Below are 17,217 nucleotides of genomic sequence, written 5' to 3'. Positions count from 1 at the left end.
CTTACTTCCACAGTGGGAGGAGGCCTTCAATAGTGGTGGTGCAGAATTGTGGGCCAGGACTGAGTCTTGTCCTTTCTAGGGCAGAAGTTTCCCTCACCTTGCTGTAACAGGAACTGCTCTTGAGAAATACCCACAACAACTGAGGCTGGGAAGGCGAAGCCAGGAGCCAGGAACTCCATCCGGGTCTCCTACATGATTGGTAGGGGCCCAAGTAGTTGGCCCATCACGTGCTACCCTTCCAAGTGCATTAGCAGGGAGCTGTGATCGGAAGCAGAGCAGCCGGGGCCAGCGCTGTGGTGCAGCTGGTTAATGCCCTGTCCCATGGGTGCTGGTTCTAGTTCCGGCTACTCCTCTTCCAATCCAGCTCTCTGCTATGGCCTGGGACAGCAGTAGATGGCCCAAGTCCTTGGGCCCCTGCACCCGCGTGGGAGACCCAGAAGAAGCTCCTGGCTCTTGGCTTCGGATCAGCGCAGCTCCGGCCATTGTGGCCATCTAGGGAGCAAACCATTGAATGGAAGACCTCTCTCTCTCTGTGTAACTCTGACTTTTGAATAAATAAATAAATAAATAAATAAATCTTAAAAAAAAAAAAAAAGAAGCAGAGCAGCGGGACTCCAGCTGGCACTGCAATATAGTGTTAACCTGTTGTGCCACAATGCCAGTCCTCTAGGCTGGTCTTTGAATCGAGCACAGAGGCAGATGAGGCAGGGGCCTGGTTAGTTTTCGAGGAGTTTGCAGCCCAGTAAAGGAGCTAAACACATGGAAAACCCCAAAGTGCAAGGAAGAAAGAAATTCTCCGGAGAGGCAGACGGGAGCAGAAAGTAATCCTGGAAGACACAGAGAAAGGCAAGTTTTCCAGGTAGAGAAAACACCAAAATAAGAACAGGAAAGCACAAAGCAAGTCAGATTTTGGATAAAAGGCAGCATAGTGTGTATCAGGAAACAGATCAACTGCTACGCAAAAGAAATGAGCTGAGCGGCAGGGGCTGTGGCGTGGTGGGCTAAGCCTCCGCCTGGAGGACTGGCATCCCACATGGGCGCTAGTGCATGCCCTGGCTGCTCATCTTCCGATCCAGCTCTCTGCCATGGCCTGGGAAGGCAGTGGAAGATGGCCCAAGTGCTTGGGACCCTGCACCCATGGGGGAGGCCTGGAAGAGGCTCCTGGCTTCAGATCTGCCCAGCTCTGGCCGTTGCGGTCATTGGGAGAGTGAGCCAGCAGATGGAAGACCTTTCTTCTCTATCTCTCCCTCTCTCTCTCTCTGTGACTCTCTCTCAAAATATTTTTTAAAAATGAACTATAAATCCAAGAGAAGACATGAAGAACCCTGAAATACACATTACTAAGTGAAAGAAGCCAGTGTGAACAAGCTACGAGCAGCATGACTCCAACTGGGACATCCTGGAAGAGGAAGGAGACAGTGCGAAGATTAGTGACTGCCAGGGGTTGGGGGACAGGAGGGAGGAATTTTAGGGTGATGAACGACTGAAATACTATAGCGGGGGATACACATCGTTATCCCTTTGTGCAAACCCATGTAATGTAAAGATTTATTTTTTTATTTGAAAGGCAGAGTTAGAGGGAGAGAGAGATCTTCTATCTGCTGGTTCACTCCTCAAATGGCTGTAATGGCCAGGCCTGGGCCAGACTGAAGGTAGGAGCCAGGAGCCAGGAGCTGCTTCTGGGTTTCCCACATGAGTTAAGGAACCCAAGTACTTGGGCCATCTGATACTGCTTTCCCAGTTGCATCTGCAGGGAGCTGGATTGAAAGCGGAGCAGCTGAGACTTGAACTGGAGATGCTGGCATTGCAGACCAAGGCTTGGCCTACTATGCCACATGCTGGCCCCTCAAAGATTTTTAAGCAGAGAAATGACTTAATCACCCTGGTTAGGGTGTTGAAAGCTAAGGCAATGGTGCAGGGCAGGGCCCTGGGTTTTTCTCGAGGAGGCAAGTGTATGTGTCCTGTGAGGATTATCTTGGGTCATAGGTCATAAGTAGATGGTGGTGACCGGGCCCAGGGTGGTCACTTAGGGGATGCTGTGGTTAGTTTGAAGGTAGAGCTGGCAGGATGTGCTGACTCACGGGGTGTGGTCTGTGAGCAGAGCTGAGGTTTATGGGAGAAACTCAAAGGATGCGGCTGCTGTTTAGTTAAGGACCACATAGGAAAGGCAGATATGGTGAGAGAAAATTCAGAGTGGTTTTTGGACTTTGAAAAAATACTCCAGAAATGGTATTTTTTTTTTTTTTAATTTTTGACAGGCAGAGTGGACAGTGAGAGAGAGAGACAGAGAGAGAAAGGTCTTCCTTTGCCGTTGGTTCACCCTCCAATGGCCGCCGCTGCAGCCGGCGCACCGCGCTGATCCGATGGCAGGAGCCAGGATCCAGGTGCTTTTCCTGGTCTCCCATGGGGTGCAGGGCCCAAGCACCTGGGCCATCCTCCACTGCATTCCCTGGCCATAGCAGAGAGCTGGCCTGGAAGAGGGGCAACCGGGACAGAATCCGGCGCCCCGACCGGGACTAGAACCCGGTGTGCCGGCGCCGCTAGGCGGAGGATTAGCCTAGTGAGCCGCGGCGCCGGCCCCAGAAATGGTATTTAAATGCGGAGATGGCACGAGAACCAGGACCTGACACTACAAAAGTGAGGGTAGAGAGGAAGGACGGATATGCAAGAAGAGACCTGGAACGCCGCAAGACTGGGCGCGTGGCAAAGAACTCAGAGGATACAGAAAGGAGGGTTGTGTTCCGGAAACCAAGTGAGCAAAGCCTTTCCAGGGAAAGGTCAACTGACAGATGGTAGGTACGGAAAGATGACGTAGGTGCCTGCTGACTGACGCATTTCACAGTGTGGATGAAGTGCTGGGTGCAACGCCCTAACCTGAATGGGCGCAGCGGAGAACAGGAGGAACTGCAGCAGTGTTGCCGTAAAGGACAGCAGAAGAAGGAATCACTGATGTGACATCCTTGAACAAGTAAGAGGGCGAGATAGAGTGCTAAGAGGTGGGGCTGGTTTTAGGGAGGGGAGCAGGAACAAACTCCCACAGGAGAAGGAAGAGTTCTGCGGGGGAGCTACTTCGGGAGGCTGAACCAGTCTGTCTGTACGAGAAACTGTCTTTGGGAACAATGACTCAAGGTTTGAGTCTTGACTGCTCCACTTCTAGTCCAGCTTCCTGCTAATGCGCCTGGGAAAGCAGCGGAAGATGCTTGGGCCCCTACACCCTTGAAGGAGGCTCAGAAGAAGCTCCCGGCTCCTGGCTTTGGATCAGCTCAGCTCCATCAGTTGTAGCCATTTGGGGAGTGAACCAGTAGGTGGAAGAATTTCTCCATCTCTCCCTCCCTCTCTGTAACTCTGCTTTCAAATGAATAAATAAGTAATAAAAAGGCCGGTTGAAAGTATGAACGAAGTAACTGCAGTGCTGACTCTAAGATCCTTTTCACTTCAGACGCTGGAAAAGCAAGGCCAACATGGGCATTGTGCCTGCACCATTTTTTTACCTCCGCAAGCAGGAGCCGGTGACTAATCTCTCAAAACCTTCGTGTCCTTTTCTATAAAAGAGAGGTCAGCATACTTGCCTAGGGGACACGGATACAGATGAAACAGGACACGCGGCTAAATGTGAAATTTCAGATAAACGACGAGTCGTTTTAAGTGTGTCTTGGACACATGTGATTCGGTGTTTATCTGAAACGCAACCTCACTAGAGTTGTGTTTTTGTTTGCTAAACCTGGCAAATCCCCCACGAAATTTCGGTGAGAATTAAATGAAACGCCCGGCGTTTGCCGTACTGAGTGCTCAGTGCTACTCACGCTGCTTGAAACCCAGCCCCTCACTCATTACTTGCCCCTTTATTCTTCGGCCCAGTTTTTAAATTAACTGTCCTTTTGGCTCCTCCTCCGAAATTCACACGTACTCACACGCAGCCTCATAGAGCAGCACACCACGACCCCAATTGCTAAGCGAAGACAGTGCAAGAGAGGGCGACGTCATGACGTAAAGGCCACGATTCCTGGGCGGCACCGGACGCGTAAATAAGACGTCATCAGGGCCGGCGCCAGCCTCCAAGCCTGACGGGATTGTGGCGGTCCTGTCTCCCAACTCGGAAGCTACCGCTGCCTCTGGGACGCGCTCAAGATGGCGACCTCGCTGGGTTCCAACACCTACAACAGGCAGAACTGGGAGGATGCGGTGAGTGTGCGGAGGGCGGAGGGCGGAGAAGCCGTGCCCTGTGCGGGCCGGGCTGGACGCGGGGCTGCGGTGCGGCCCAGGGAATTCCGGGCAGGAGGCAGCGCCGCGGCCTAGCTCGGCCGGTGCAGGAGGCTGGAGGGCGGCCCTCTTGCCGGCTTGGAGGGAGGACGGGGTCCCGGGACCGGCCTCGTGTCCATCCGTGGCTCGTCCAACATTGCCCCGCTGGTTATCTGCCCTCTCGCCGCCCGCCGGAAGTGCAGACAGCGCCCCCTCCCGCGGCCGGGCCCGTGCTGGCCGCCCTCGGGTTCCTGACCTGGCGATCCCGGCTCCCGCTCCCCGCCCGTCCCCTCCCCCCACGGCCGTGGCTGAGGTGGCGCCGGGGCCTCGGAACCGGGTCCTCAACCAGATCTCCCGTTCTCGCCAGGACTTCCCCATTCTGTGCCAGACGTGTCTTGGAGAAAATCCGTATATCCGAATGGTGAGCGATGGCTTGTGGCGGGGGGCTGGGTTGTTCTTGTGGCGGCGGTGTGGTCCTTGCTCAGCGGCTGTGGGGTGTTTCGGCGGAGGAGACGAAGCTCCGTTACCATCCCACAGGACTGCTGTGCCTGTGCGCTCACTTGGGAGCCCAGCAGTGATCCTGCTCCTTGACAGTCCTAACAGCAGCGGGTATCCGGGCACCGACCCTGGGAGGGGGTCTGGGAGCAGGAGCTGGCAGAGTTTGTGTTTTCAAATAGCGAGTAGGGGTGGGGCTGCCCCCAAGAACCTCAGTAAGTGCGGGGGAGAACCAGGACTAGAAACGAGATTTTTCTGACTCCTCGTTCGGAGCCTGTGGCCTGTCCCCTGGCCTGGTAGTCTCTCCAGTGGGAGGTACCCTTTAGCCTTATGAGTGAGAGTAGAGCTGGCGACAGTTAACCGTGGTTAGGTTAGGGCTGGAGTACTGTGATGGGTCTCGGAGATACTTAGCTGCCCATACTGTTGTGGTGTTGGAATAGCTCATGGGAATGGGACGGTTACGGTGTGCCGGCAGCAGCCCCAGGTGAGGCTACCTTCTGGCTAAACTTCCTAAAATAGGCTGGTTGTGGCCGCTTCCTCCCTGATGTGGGGTCTGTGGAAACCGATAGGAACTTTAGTTCTTGGAAGCAAACTTGAGAGCAAAGTGAACCCAAGAGTTACAGCTCTGGAAACACACCCACTTGCCTGGTAACAGATCCAAAGACCCTTGAGGGTGATACATAGTAACCGCTTGACTATATCCCCAAGCATCCTGTTTCCTTACAAAGATTTTTCCCCCCCTTTTTTTTAAGATGCCAGAGATCTCTAGATACTTTTCTTGGTTGTATTTATGGAAAGAATAGATATCTGGTTCTTTTTCTGTATAATTCTAGCTGTATTTTTTCTATTTCAGACCAAAGAAAAGTATGGAAAGGAATGCAAAGTAAGTATGTTTGTTAAAGAGTAATGATTTCATTATAGTTTCCTTTTCTGTCCCAAACCAGCCCTCATTTATCAAGCTCTGAGGTCCTCCATAAAAGTGAGTGCTTCAGGGCTTTCTTAGATCACTTACGTCTTCACTGACTGGTAACAGTTTGGTCTGGAAGGTAAGAAGATGAGCACTCTAACCGGGTGTTCATGGATGGGCATTGAATGGTCAGTTTTGTATACCAGATGTTGGATAACCATGAGTGTCTTAGTGAAGGAGGAAGTTAGAAAGGATTGAATGATGCTCCTGTTCCTCCCCCCGAAAAGTTTAAGGCTTGGATTATTAATAGTACCTCTGGTGGAGGGACTTTGACTTTCTAGATATTTCATTCCTGTACTGTGTGAGTTTTTTTTTTTTTTTTTTTTTTTCAATGACTAGGAAGGGGTGCTGTAAATTAGATTGAAATATTAGATCTCATTTAGTTTAAATGGCTGGTACAGCATCTTCTAAGCCCTAGATTTTGGGGTCCTTTCTTGAATCCTCCATGAATTTATGAGTTGATTATCTGAGCCTGGATTGATATTGTCACTTTCTTTGTGCTCCAGATCTGTGCCAGGCCATTCACTGTGTTCCGCTGGTGCCCTGGGGTCCGCATGCGTTTCAAGAAGACTGAAGTGTGCCAGACCTGCAGTAAATTGAAGAATGTCTGTCAGACCTGCCTCTTGGACCTCGAGTATGGTAGGTCTGCCCTGTCCAGTCGTGTGGCTCTCAGTACAGTCAGGGGTCCTAAACAAGCTGGACTTTTGGTCTCCTGCTTCTCACCCTGCCTCTGGTTCTGTTCCACCATGGAATGTGGCCCGTAGTCCGCTTTTCCCAACAACAGAGCTATAATCAGGCCATTCTAGAGTGCTCCTGACAACAGTAGAAACTGTAAGGGAAAGCAAGGAATTAACCAGAACTGGCCTGTGTCTCCATCTCTGTAGCCAAGCTGAGGTACAAGGCGTTGATCCTATGCCTTAGGCTGCTTTTTTTTTTTTTTTTTTCCTCTTAGACAAAAGAGAGACAGAAATGTCTTCCTTTTCCGTTGATTCACCCCACAATGGCCGCTGCGGCCGGCGCACCACGCTGATCCAAAGCCAGGAGCCAAATGCTTCTCCTGGTCTCCCATGCGGGTGCAGGGCCCAAAGACTTGGGCCATCCTCCACTGCACTTCGGGGCCACAGCAGAGAGCTAGCCTGGAAGAAGAGCAACTGGGACTAGAACCCAGTGTGCTGGCGCCACAGGCAGAGGATTAGCCTATTGAGCGGCACTGGCCTGGGGCTGCTTTCTTAATGAAGCTTTCTTTGCTTCAGTCCAGACCAGATGTGCATAGGCTAAGTGTGCTTTAGACTTTGATCTCAGTGGTGGTGTTAGAACTAGTATGTTACTCTACTGCTGTTTCAGAATAACTGGAAAATTGCTGAGTTTCTGTGTGTTGAGCTCAGAGAGTCACTGTGCCAGTATTTATTTTAAACAAATTATACTGTAATAAAAGCTAGATACACCGTTCATTTAAAGGTCAAATGTGAAATGTGACTAAAACCAAAGTGTGTTCATCTAAAAGATTTTGTAAAGCATTCACTTCATCAAATTGCATAATGACTTGGGATATCAGATGCTTCCTTAAGATTCTGTGCTGAGGGTTTGAATAAAAATCAAGTGTGTGGAAATAGGAGGGTGGAGAAGGGAAGGATGGTGTTGTGTTGTTGTTGTTGTTGTTTTTAAATATACCTGATGGATCTAGTTCCTCTGTTCTTTTGTACCAGGCCTGCCCATCCAGGTTCGTGATGCAGGACTGTCTTTTAAAGATGACATGCCAAAATCTGACGTCAACAAAGAGTACTACACACAGAATATGGAGAGAGAAGTATGCTGCCAGTTTCTTGCTGTAGTTGTATATTTGATAAGAATCCTGATGAACTGGCTCAGTCTATATATGTGTCTTTATAGATTTCCAACTCTGATGGGACACGGCCAGTCGGCATGCTGGGGAAGGCCACCTCCACCAGTGACATGCTGCTCAAACTGGCCCGGACCACACCCTACTACAAACGGAACCGGCCCCACATTTGTTCCTTCTGGGTGAAAGGAGAGTGTAAAAGAGGCGAGGAATGTCCATACAGGCAAGACCTGGGCTGCTTTTTGGTGTTTGTTTACAGAAGATTGATAATCTGAAAAGTGGGAGATCCTAGTTTGAGATTATACATGCTTTAAAGTGTAAAGCTCATACAACTAATATGATAGAACTCAAGTCTCAAATCGCTAAATTCAGAGGAGCTTGATTAAATCGAAGATTTTACTTATGAGTGAGCCTGGGGACACTGCATTGCTAGGCTGTATAATGTAGATGCAAACCCTAAAATTTCTACCTGAGAAGTAAGATCTCACTGTCATGGGTCTGATTCCAGCATATACTTGAAGTAAAAAAGACCAGACTTGCAAAGGATGCATGGGTGTGTTGGAGCCAAAGCAGCCGAGCACCTGGGTTAGGAGTTAACTTGGAGTTGGTAAACCCCCATCTCCCAAAAGATAGTTGATGTAAAAGGAAAATCTCACACCCCAAATAACCATTTACAAACGGCTGCTAGGAGACTGGGGAGTCTGTCCCTAACCGCCAATCCCTCGCGGCTTTGTTTGGGTTGTTACTTTTTTGCTGTGACCATCATTTCCAGTTCAAAAAGTGTATCAGGGTGTGTATTTACGACTTTAATGTGTAGCTACTGTTGGATAATGCCAACTTTTTTTTTCCACCGTGACACTTGTTTTTTTCTTGAATCATAGACATGAGAAGCCTACAGATCCAGATGATCCCCTTGCTGATCAGAATATTAAAGACCGATATTATGGAATCAATGATCCTGTAGCGGATAAGCTTCTAAAACGGGCTTCAACCATGCCCCGTCTGGACCCACCAGAGGACAAGACCATCACCACACTCTATGTTGGGGGTCTGGGTGATACCATTACTGAGACAGATCTAAGGTGTGTGTGTATAATTTTAAGAACTCTTTTTTTTTTGCTTCTAACTGCCCTGGGATAATTTATTTGCAAGGACACAGGCAAGCGTGAGAAGGCTCTACACAGTGTGGTAGTGTTCAGCTACTCTGTCGTTAGTTCATACCGACTCCAGGTTCTATAAAATTGCCCTTTAGGAGTCCAGAGTAGTAGTGTTCCTCAGAGTGCTTCTCCATCCTTGCATATGAAAGTAGTTGTGAAGGATTCTATTTGACCCAGTTGGTGATGAGAATTTTGAAGGGTGGCACAGTTGCAGACAGGGTTGGTTATGTAGGGGAGGGAGAGCTTTGTGATTATAAAACCCTGATGGTTTAAATTGTTGGCTTTTGAGAGAAGCGGGTATTTGATAAATTTGTTTTATTTTGGCTTGTATTGTGCTTGGCTTCGTGAAACATTTAGGCAGATGGTAATGGAAATGACCTCTTCCAAAGAGAAAGTGGAGGAGAACCTCCTGTAGGTTTATCATCTGCTCTTGGTAGCCTGTCTCCATCAAACCCTACCAAAGTGAGCTCGATAGGCCCCACGGCTCAGCACTCTTCTCTGTAAAAGGCCTAGAGAGTAACTGCTTTAGGCTTTGTGGGCAGTGTAGTCTCTGCCACATTTCTCTCTTCTTTTTCTTGCAGCCGTTACAGTTTGTTGTTATTAGCTTTCTTGGCTCATGGACTATGACAGCTGTAGTTTGCCAACCCATTATCTAGAGTTCAGGGTTTGGGGTCTGATGGAATCTGTTGGAGCCCCTTTTCCTCCATGGGAGAAACTCTGACTCGTCTGAGAACCCTGTTACTATTTCTCATTCCATTCCTCAGTTAACAGCACCCACAGTAAGGCGGGATACAGGGATGATCCAAGCAGATAACCACGGGGCCCACCTGCCTACTGATAAGTCAGTGAAAGAGTTGAGGCTCCATTTCAGGCTCCTGGGAAGGTCTTGTGTTGTTGACTCCTGGTTTTCTCTGCTGTGTCCCCACAGAAATCACTTCTACCAGTTTGGAGAGATTCGGACGATCACTGTTGTTCAGAGACAGCAGTGTGCTTTTATCCAGTTTGCCACAAGGCAGGCCGCAGAAGTGGCTGCTGAGAAGTCCTTTAATAAACTGATTGTCAATGGCCGCAGACTCAATGTGAAATGGGGCAGGTAAGAGTTAATTCAGTTTTCAAATCCCTTTATTGCAATTTTCAAGAAACTGTTTCATTATCTGGAGACTAGTACACCTTTGACAAACAGGCTTAATTCAACAAGATCTTCAATAAGATCTTTAAAAGTTCATTCCGTGTGTGCGTGTGTGTGTGTGTGTGTGTGTGTGTTTGAGAGCTGATTCTTAGGGATGGTGGGACAGTACTGCTTTGAAACTGCATCAGGGTGTTGGTGTAATGATCTGCTCCTTTGAAGGTTTGTGTTTCTGTGGCCAAGTATCATGCCAAGGCAAGAGAGTTGTATTTTTGTGAATTAGACCTAGATTTTTGCCCTTAGAGGCTTACTGTCTAGTGACGATGATAAGACAGAGAATAGCTATTTTAAGTTTGAAAGTGATGATTGCATAAGACAGACACAGGAAAAATGACCTAAATTTTAATCTCAAGTCTCTAGCTTGGAACCAGAAGGAGAAGGCCAGCAGCAGCCTCTCCTTGTATGGAGAGTTTCCTGCCTGCTAAGTGTTCTGTTAAACACGTACGTTGCCTCTGCTAGCGCTTAGTTCTAGCAAGTTTTGAATGGAGGTCTTTCTGGTCTCAAAACCTTTGCTCTGACCCACTCTGCACTGTGGCATTTATGGGAAAAGAGTGTCAAAGAGGACGCAAAAAGTGAAGGAATTCCATTTGAGAAGCCTAAGAAGCAGGTATCAAATACAGTGGGACAAACTGCTGATGTCCTGTGTGCTCGTGTGTGTCAGATCCCAAGCAGCCAGAGGAAAAGAGAAGGAGAAGGATGGAACCACAGACTCTGGGATCAAGCTGGAGCCTGTTCCGGGACTGCCAGGGGGTGAGTGCAGGCTTCCTGCTTGCGTCAGGAGCTCAGTCTGCCCTGAGGTTACTGTTCGAGGAGACTCGGGCCTGGCCCCTGGGCAGCTCCCTTCTCCCACCGTGACCCGGAAGGATTTAAAGGTGGTACAATCGGTGTTGCAGAATTGTCTTCTAAAGTTGGCAATTTTCTCTCCTCCAGCTCTTCCTCCTCCTCCTGCGGCAGAAGAAGAAGCCTCTGCCAATTACTTCAACCTGCCCCCAAGTGGTCCCCCGGCTGTGGTGAACATTGCGCTGCCACCACCCCCTGGCATCGCTCCACCCCCACCCCCAGGTAACCTCCATCTTCCTGCTTCGCCCAGAGAAGTCTCTGGGAGAGTCCTGTCTCACACCTCACCATCATAGCTAATTCTTTGAGTTTGCCCTGTAGAAGTCAGTGAGAAAACCTGATATTTTGGATTCTGGAATACTGATTATCCGGGTAGGACTCACTGGGCTGCAACAGTGGTCTGCATCAGTTTGTTCCCTGTTCTAAACTAAACCCTGACCAGTGCCCTGGAGCAAGCACTGGTGCTCAGAGTGTGGACTGGGCAGCCGCACTTTACAAAGTGTTTATTGCCTGTCACAGCGAGACAAGGGCTGCTGCCAGAATGTAAATCAATGACAGCTTCCTGCATTGAGAAAGTCTTGTTACAAAAAAAGCCGTCAAGAATAACAGTGTGCTCGTCATGCAATTAAGTTACATTTTGGCCCAGGCGGTGGATCTTAGTGGTAGCCAGCAGCAGAGAGTTGGAGGAGCTGCTCCTTATGTATAGCGGTGCCCTAGGGAGTGTCCGGGACAGGGTGAGGAGAGTGCAGGCAGCCAGTGCCCCCAGGGCGGAGCAGCCTGCGCTCTGTGGAGACAGCCTGATTTCTGGACACCCTCGAGTCTGCTGCACGCGGCGAGGGCAACAGTCTCACCTGTCTTCCTGAAATTCTGAATGGACCCTGTCCGATAGGATTTGGCACGTGTGAGACACTGCAGAGGTTCAGGTGACGTCCTAGCAGATACACTGGCGGAATCTTCTAGAGAAAAAAGTTTGTAAAACAAAGGAAATGAGACAGGTGCTTATTTCCAAGCTCATCTTGTGAATGGATACTTAAGTTCGCTGTCAGCCTTGGTTTGTGCATAAGTCCTTGTGATCTTGGAAGGACTGAGAAGTTTGAAACATTGTCAAGGGAACTGCAGGCTTAACAGATGTGTTCTTTACCATCCGCAGGTTTTGGGCCACACATGTTCCACCCAATGGGACCACCCCCTCCTTTCATGAGGGCCCCAGGACCAATCCACTACCCTTCTCAGGACCCGCAGAGGATGGGGGCTCATGCTGGGAAACACAGCAGCCCCTAGCACATTCTTACCACTCTGGGGCTACGTGGAAGAAAGGGCGCTTAAAAATCCCAGTAAATGAATCTTGGAATAAATCTATTTTTCCTTCCTTTGTAGTTTCCATGGTAGCTGAATGTGTTCAGATGTGGGCAGTTGGAGAATGGCAGCCATGCTTTCCTACACGTATTCAGAGATCAGTGGACTTGAAATATTGAATAAACTGCCATTACCACATCTGGTTACTGCTTAACATTACTAATACAACCTAATGTCTGTTCGCCTAACCTGTACAGGGGACAGGCACATGGCTGAATGGAATGCTCCACAGAGTTACTATCCTAATAACATGTTTGTTTTGTATCTTTTGGGGGAGGGAGGGCACTGACCTGCGGTAAAGAAACTTTGACCATTTTTATGTCCATTGGATATTTTCCTTTTCATCGTCTAAAAGCAAAGGTGACCAGCACTAATCACTGTCGTGGCGTGAGTGTGACTGAACTCTCCTGAAGTCACACCCTCAGAAAGTCCAGGAGCAGCCAGCACCCAGCACAGCACAGCACAGCGCTCTTCATCCTCCCCTTTTCAAACTTCATCCATTGCTAAAGGAATCTGATGGATAGTTTGACTTCTACACCACTGAGAAAAGATAAAAGCGAAAATTACTTTTTACTCCTGTCAATGAGATGGAAACAGATTTCAAGGAGCTGTGTGTTACTGAAGAAACCTGGTGTCTGGGACAAAATTCTCTGAAAGAACTTCCTGTAAAACACTCACTGCAGCGAGAAGCCCCAGAGTGTGTTTGAATGGAAGACTCGTGACCTGCAGCTGGAACTCTGCCCTTCAGCACGGGCCTGCGTGTGTCTTCAGCATCGTCTTGTGATCCTCTCCTGTGGGTAGGGGACTGTCTGTCTGGTCTTAGAATGTTTGGATATAACTGAACTGTAGATGGTAGGGGAAAGTTGATGTTATTTTGTGTTTTTTTTTTTGTTTTTGTTTTTAAATAATTAAAACGGGTCAATTTTCCAAATACTGTCGTGGCTTGTTTCTGTATTGCTGTTTCCTTTATCCTTTGGTAGCTGAAGTTGAGGTCAGTGAGAGAAACAAATTATACATGAATGCGATGTGACACGTGTTTTGGAGTTCAAGTCAGTGCGCCTTTGTGACCTGAAATGAGGTAGCAGAGGAGGCGTCTAGGGTGACAGCAGCGCGCCACACCCCATCTCTGGCTTGGTCAGCTGGATGAAAGGATGTCTTCTGGAATGCGGGATGCTGCAGAACGAGATTGGGAGGCGGGGGGTGGGGGTGGGGGTGGGGGGTGTGATTCTAATATGGGATCTGGTGAGTTTAAAGTTACTGTGAGATAGGTCGGTGGACAATTCCCAGCTCAAAGGGAAATGGAGCTTAAGAGATCAAGATTTGGGAGTTGGAGTTGTGGCATAGCAAGTAAAGCCATCACCTGCGACAGTGGCATCCCATTTGGGCACCACTTTGAGTCCCGGCTGGGAAAAGCAGTTGAAGATGGTGCAAGTGTTTGGGTGGCTGCACCCGCTCATGACTCCTGGCTTCAGCCTGGCCCAGCACTGGCCATTGCGGCCATCTGGGGAGTGAACAAACAGATGGTATAGCTCTCCCTTTCTCTCTGGAATTCTGACTTTCAAAATAAGTAAATCTTAAATAAGTAAATAAATAAATCTTTAAAAAAAAATTGAGGTGGCAGCTGAAGCCCTGGTATGGAGCGGGGATGTAGACCAGGTGGCAATGTAGACCAGCTCTTAGGCTTCAGTGTGTCTTAAGTGTGTTCCTGCGTGTCTTCAATGCTGATGGGTGAGGACCACCCTTTGAAAAACATGACTATATGATGCGATCACTTTTTTAGAAGTTTTATTTATGTTTTTATTTGAAATGCACAGTAATAGAGATCTCTCTGCTGGTTCATTCTCCAAATGCCCACAACAGCTGGGTTGGGGCAGGCCAAAGTCAGGAGCCAGGAACTCCATGTGAGTCTCCTACAGGCGTGGCAGGGACCCAAGTACTTGAGCTGTCACCTGCTGCCTCTCAGGAGTGTGCATTAGCAGGAAGCTGGAATGCAGGCAGAGTGGAGAGTGCACTCAGGCACTCTGATATGAGACGAGAGCATCCCAAGTGGCAGCCTACCCTGCTGTGCCATTGTCCACATCTTTGTGAACAGATGTTTTCATTTCTCTTGACAGGTGATGGTTTATAGGGCAGGAATGTGTTTCTTTTTAGAAGAAACCTTCAGACCTTTTCCCAAACCAGTTGCACCACTTTACATTCCTACTGCAACGTATGAGAGTTCCAGTTTTGCCACAGAATCACTAACTTTGGTGTAAGTCATTCCGGGAGTGTTTAGTAGTATTTTATTGTTTTATTCTGCATTTCTATTGTTAGAAGTAAGTTGTACATCTTTTCAAGGACTTGTTGGCCATTTATCTGTCATTTTTTTTAAGTAAAATATGGAGCACTTCACGGATTTGTGTGTCATCCTTGCACAGGGGCCATGCTAATTTCTCTGTTTCTTTCCAGTTTTAGCATATGTGCTACCAAAGCAAGCACTATATATCTTTTTTTATGAAGAATCTGTCCAAATATTTTGGCCATATTTTGGGGAGGATCTTTTTATTAACTAGTTATAGAAGTTTTCTTTTCAGGATAGCTTAGATATTAGTCTTTTGTCAGAAATTCACAAGTATTTTCTCCCAGCATGTGGCTTGCCTGTGCACTCCTTTGTGGTATCTTTTTGATGAATAGGGGGTTCCATTGTCATGAAGTCCAACTTGTCTAGTGTGCCAGAGTCTGCTTTAGTCTGCCTGAGCTGTCATAACCAAGTGCCACCAGTGTGACGACTTCCACATCAGGCATTTATTGTCTCACAGTTCTGGGGGCTGGACTTCCAAGGGCCGAGTGTCAGGAGGGCTGATCCTTCTGCGGGTGAGAGAGAACCTGTTCCGTGCCTCTCCCCCAGGACCCAGTGGTTTTTGGCAGTCTTCGTGTTCCCTGGCTTCTGAAAGCATCAGCTAATCTCTGCCGCGGACTTTGCAGGATCTTCCTGGGTGCAGGCCTCCGGGTCCAGTTTCCCTCCCTAGGACACCATTCATGCTGGCTCAGGGCCCAGCCTACGGACCTCACGGATTGTTGATTGTTGGTTGAAAAAGATTTTTTTAATGCATCTTTATATTTCCATGCAAATTTTAAAGCTAGCCTAGTGCTTCCATGAAAATATTACTGAAATTGGAATTGTGTCGAATTTGTAAATCAGTCTGGGAAGGATGGACCTCCTAACAAGATGGAGTTCCAATCTGTGAGCGTGATGTAGGCATTGCAAGTGGTGGCTTAACCCACTGCGCCACCATGCCAGCCCCTCTGGAATACCTGTAACAGGTTTCTTCTGACCTTGAAAAGTGTGTTTAGAAATATTACCTCTTACTGTTCATTATGAATGAGTTTGTGTAATACTGATTTTTTTTTTCTTAAATGTCTGCTATAACTCACCTGTGAATCCCTCCCTCTGAACCTGGTGTTTTTTTTGTTTGTTTGTTTTGGTTTTTTTTTTTTTTTTTTGCTTTATTTATTTTGGAATAAATTAACTGTTTTCTTTTTTAACATTTAAAAACTTGTCTACTACAAGGGAAAGGGTCCTTGCCACATCACAGAAATGTAAGTATTACTGATGACAAAGCTTGGTTAATCAGTTGGCATGGAGTCCCCTAGGGCTGTTCTTTATAAAGTCACTATTTTGCATTTTCTATGTTCTATTTGGAAGCAAGTTGGCCAGTTCAGTCTGTAACCAACAACAAGTGGAGAATTAAGTTCTGCTTCTTAAAGGAGTTAGTATTTGCATATATTTGGAAGCCTTTGTTACGGAGAAGGAAGATCTATCCCTTCACTTTCATTTATGGTTTATTTATTAAATCACTTATTTATAGCTGACATATTCATATTTCCTGTCTGAGTTATAATGTCCTATTCCATGGATTGCCTTTTTACTCTCTTGATAATGATCTTTGGCACACAGAATTTTTTAATTTTTACATTCAGCTTTCAAGAGTGTTCTATGTAGTTGAAATTGAGGTCATGTGTTCTCTAATTAGTACTTTTTGTTCAGATCTTCTGTATCTCTCCTCAATTGGTTTGATAATCCATCAGTCACTGAAAGGTGTTCCTTCATGCTTTCAGATTTATCCTCCTGTGAGGACCCTCTTTATCACAGCAAGGCTTTTGGCCGCAGTCTACTTGGTCCGATGTTAATGTGGCTGGAGCACATTTCTTTTGGATAGCACTTAACTGGTATAACTTTTTTTCATTTCATTAATTCCTCATATTTTTAGGAATTCTGCTTGTAAATAGCTCAGAGCTAAAAGAAGTTTTTATCTAATCTGTGAGTCTTCATCTTTAAACTGGTAAGTCTTGTCCTTTTAAATATATTGTTAAAACATAGCACTTTATTTTTTGTGCCTTTATTTCTTTTTCATCCTTCCTGCATTCCATTGTAATGACTAAATTTATTGGGGCTTACTCATATTTTCTTAAAAGATTTATTATTTATTTGAAAGGCAGAGATACAGAGAGAGAAGGGGAAAGAGAGAGAGAGAGAGCTTCCATCCATTAGTTCACTCCCCCAAATGGGCACAACGGCAGGGGCTGGGCCAGGCCAAAGCGAGGAGCCAGGCGCTTCCCCGGGTCTCCCACGTAGATGCCGGGCCCGAGCACTTGTGCCATCTATTGCTGCTTTCCCAGGTGCATTAGCAGGGAGCTGGATGGGAAGTGGAGCAGTAGGGACTTGAACCTGTGTCCATATGGGATGCTGGTGCCACAGGCGGAGGCTTAACCTTCTATGCCACAGTGGCTGGCCCTACTTACTCACATTTTTATCAGATGTTCTGCTCACCATGGCTTCTTAGATTTTGTACTTCTGGGTTCTAACATGTTCTTTTGTAGTTCTTTCAGGAATTAATGGAAAGCTCTCTTAATACTTATTTATCTGAAAATCTATTAATTTCACTCTCCTTAAATATATTTTCCTATTGTTGCTATAAAGTATTGCTATTTGCAGTGAGATATTTCCATTTTATTCTCTGTTACTTTGAACTTTGCTCAGGTCTTCCATCTTTTTACCTCTATAATGCTTTATGGGCACTTTTACTTATTCTCTCTGGGAGTGCCTAACCGATATTAACCTGTTCATTAACTGTTTAAAAATGATTATTTTGGTAAGCTA

At 47.2% G+C, this 17,217-nt stretch overlaps 1 protein-coding gene and 1 non-coding gene across 2 annotated transcripts; one reads left to right on the top strand and one right to left on the bottom strand.

The window, feature by feature from the left end:
• Positions 1-2,563: 2,563 nt before the first annotated feature.
• Positions 2,564-13,008, top strand: RBM22 (RNA binding motif protein 22). Its single transcript, XM_002710313.5, has 11 exons — positions 2,564-4,182; positions 4,607-4,660; positions 5,588-5,617; positions 6,208-6,340; positions 7,408-7,508; positions 7,592-7,764; positions 8,423-8,623; positions 9,627-9,791; positions 10,546-10,634; positions 10,815-10,946; positions 11,872-13,008. Exons 1-11 carry the CDS (start codon positions 4,129-4,131, stop codon positions 12,000-12,002), a joined length of 1,263 nt encoding a protein of 420 aa, XP_002710359.1. The 5' UTR covers positions 2,564-4,128; the 3' UTR covers positions 12,003-13,008.
• Positions 13,009-14,449: 1,441 nt separating this feature from the next.
• On the bottom strand, positions 14,450-14,555 carry LOC127490833 (U6 spliceosomal RNA). Its single transcript, XR_007919228.2, has one exon. It is a non-coding gene; the product is annotated as a U6 spliceosomal RNA (small nuclear RNA).
• Positions 14,556-17,217: the final 2,662 nt, after the last annotated feature.

Source organism: Oryctolagus cuniculus, chromosome 6 (genome assembly GCF_964237555.1).
Source record: "Oryctolagus cuniculus chromosome 6, mOryCun1.1, whole genome shotgun sequence".
NCBI lineage: Eukaryota > Metazoa > Chordata > Mammalia > Lagomorpha > Leporidae > Oryctolagus > Oryctolagus cuniculus.
This window is presented reverse-complemented; position numbering and strand designations above follow the sequence as displayed.